The sequence below is a fragment of the Nothoprocta perdicaria genome, unplaced genomic scaffold (genome assembly GCF_003342845.1).
Source record: "Nothoprocta perdicaria isolate Ctin4 unplaced genomic scaffold, notPer1 scaffold_1116, whole genome shotgun sequence".
Lineage (NCBI taxonomy): Eukaryota > Metazoa > Chordata > Aves > Tinamiformes > Tinamidae > Nothoprocta > Nothoprocta perdicaria.
Window position 1 is genome coordinate 1 of NW_020454224.1, and position 2,687 is coordinate 2,687.

The window sequence follows — 2,687 nt, forward strand, 5'->3', positions numbered from 1 at the left end:
GGGGCTGTGGGTCCTCCAGGGGCTGTTCTGTACCAGTTCGGGGGCTGTGGGTCCTCCAGGGGCCTGTGGGTCCTCCAGGGGCTGTTCTGTGCCGGTTCGGGGGCTGTGGGTCCTCCAAGGGGCTGTAGGTCCTCCAGGGGCTGTTTCACCCCATTACAGGCACTGTACGTTCTGCAAGAGTAGGTCTACTGAGTTCAGGGACTGTAGGTCCTCCGGCGGCTGTTCACCCTGTCCCAGGGGCTGTGGGTCCTCCAGGGGCTGTGGGTCCTCCAGGGGCTGTTTCGCCCTGTCCCAGCGGCTGTAGGTCCTCCAGCGGCTGTAGGTCCTCCAGGCTCGGGCAGTGTGGTTCCTCCGGGGCTGTTTCCCCCAGTTCTCACCCTGTCCCCCCGTCAGTGTCACCGTCCCCGTCCCCGCAGGGTGTGCAAGCCGGTTGTGAACACCCCGTCCCCGCAGGGTGTTTCAGGGTCCCTCTCTTTCCTTCAGTGTTGGTGTCACCGTCGGCGTCACCACGGTGTCCCCGCCACCCTGTCACTGTCCCCGCGGTGTTCTCTCAGGGTGTCCTGGTGTCCCGGTTACCCTGTCGCCGCGGTGTCCCCGTCACCCTGTCAGTGTCACCGCCTGTCCCCCCAGGGCGTCCCGGTGTCCCCGTCGCCTTGTCACCATCACTGCGGTGTCCCCGCGGGGCGTCCCGGTGTCCCCGTCACCCGGTCAGCGCGGCCGCCTGTCCCCGCAGGGTCCGTAAGCAGGTTGTGAACATCCCGTCGTTCGTGGTGCGCCTGGACTCGCAGAAACACATCGACTTCTCGCTGCGCTCGCCCTACGGCGGCGGCCGCCCCGGCCGCGTCAAGCGCAAGAACGCCAAGAAGGGAACAGGCGGCGGCACAGGCGGCGACGACGACGACGAGGACTGAGCGGGTGACGCCGAGCGGGGCCGCGGTGAGGGGACAGGGACACCGAGGGGGACGGGGATGGGGACAGGACGCCGAGAAGGGAACAGGCGGCGCTACAGGCGGAGACGGTGACGGTTGAATGGGTGACACCGAGCGGAGACACGGTGACACGGTGGGAGGGGACACAGTGAGGGGACAGGGAGACAGGGATGGGGACAGGACACCGAGAAGGGAACAGGCGGCGCTACAGGCGGAGACGGTGACGAGGATTGGACGGGTGACACTGAGTGGGGAATGAATGGGTGACACTGGGGACGCGGTGACACAGTGAGAGGGGACAGCGACACCGAGAGGAACAGGGAGACGGGGATGGGGACAGGACACCGAGAGGGGAACAGGCGGCGGCCTGTGGGGACAGGAGAGGGGAAACGGCCAAAAACGGGCAGGAAATGGGAAAATGGGGGAAAATGGGGAAAAGGGAGACAGAAGGAGGGAGAAAGAGCAAAAAAGGGGCAGAAAATGGGGAAAATAATAGGGAGAGAGGGAAACAGCCCAAAAATGAGCAGGAAGTGGGGACAGGAGAGGGGGAACAGCTGAAAATGTGCAGGAAATAGGGAAAATGGGAAAATGGGGACAGAAATAGGGAGAAACGGCAAAAAAAAGCGCAGGAAATGGAGAAAACGGGGACAGAAAGAGGGAGAAACAGCCAAAAACAGGAGGGAAATGGGGAAAATGGGGACAGGAGAGAGGAAACAGCCAAAAATGGGCAGAAAAAGGGGAAAACGGGGGAAAAATGGGAAAATGGGGACAGAAAGAGAAACAGCAAAAAACGGGGGCAGAAAATGGGGAAAACAGGGACAGAAAAAAGAAGAAACAGCCCCAAAATGAGCAGGAAATGGGGCAACAGCTGAGAAGAGGCAGGAAATGGGGAAAGACGGGAGAAAAATGGGAAAATGGGGGGCAGAAAGAGGGAAAAACAGCAAAAAATGGGTAGGAAATGGGGAAAATAGAGACAGAGGGAGAAACAGCCCAAAAATGAGTGGGAAATGGGGACAGGAGAGGGGAAACAGCTGAAAATGGGCAGGAAATGGGGAAAAACAGGGACAGAGGGAGAAACAGCAAAAAAATGAGTGGGAAATGGGGAGAGGGGAGGGAAAACAGCTAAAAACAGGCAGGAAATGGGGAAAAACGGGGAAAATTGGGAAAATGGGGACAGAAAGAGGGGGAAACAGGCAAAAAACAGGTGGGAAATTGGGAAAATGGGGACAGGAGAGAAGAAATTGCCAAAAATGGGCAGAAAATGGGGAAAGATGGGAAAAAAATGGGAAAAATCGGGGAAAATTGGCACAGAAAAAGGGAGAGACAGCAAAAATCAGGCAGGAAGTGGGGAAAAGGAGGAAAATAGGGACAGAAAGAAAGAAACGGCCCAAAACGGGGAAGAAATGGGAAAAAAGGGGACAGAAAGAGGGGGAAACAGCCCCAAAACGGCTGGGGGGTCCCCCGTGATGGCAGCACTGGGCGCTGACCCCCCTGATGACGTCAGTGCCCCCCCCGGGGGGGCCTTGACCCTCCGGGGGGGTCTGAGGGGACCTGGGGGGAGGGGACGGGGGGGATTTTCCCATTTTTGCCCCCCATTTTTTCCCATTTTCTCAGGATTTCGCCCTATTCCGTTGCAGGTGGCGCCTCCCCCGCGGCCGAGGGTGAAAAACGCGAGGAAGATTTTAAATAAATTGTCGTTTCTGACCCCAAAAAAACCCCACGTGTCTTGTGTCGTGTGGGGGGAGGGGGTTGGGCGTG

General features: G+C 58.7%; 1 protein-coding gene and 1 non-coding gene across 2 annotated transcripts; both read left to right on the forward strand.

The window, feature by feature from the left end:
• Positions 1-630: 630 nt before the first annotated feature.
• RPS9 (ribosomal protein S9) lies at positions 631-938 on the forward strand (the record flags this gene model as incomplete). Its single annotated transcript, XM_026051931.1, has 1 exon — positions 631-938. A coding segment is annotated over one exon (281 nt), but the record flags the coding sequence as incomplete, so codon positions are not given.
• Positions 939-2,384: 1,446 nt separating this feature from the next.
• Positions 2,385-2,481, forward strand: LOC112958128. Its single transcript, XR_003251352.1, has one exon. It is a non-coding gene; the product is annotated as a small nucleolar RNA SNORD88 (small nucleolar RNA).
• The last annotated feature ends 206 nt before the right edge of the window (positions 2,482-2,687 follow it).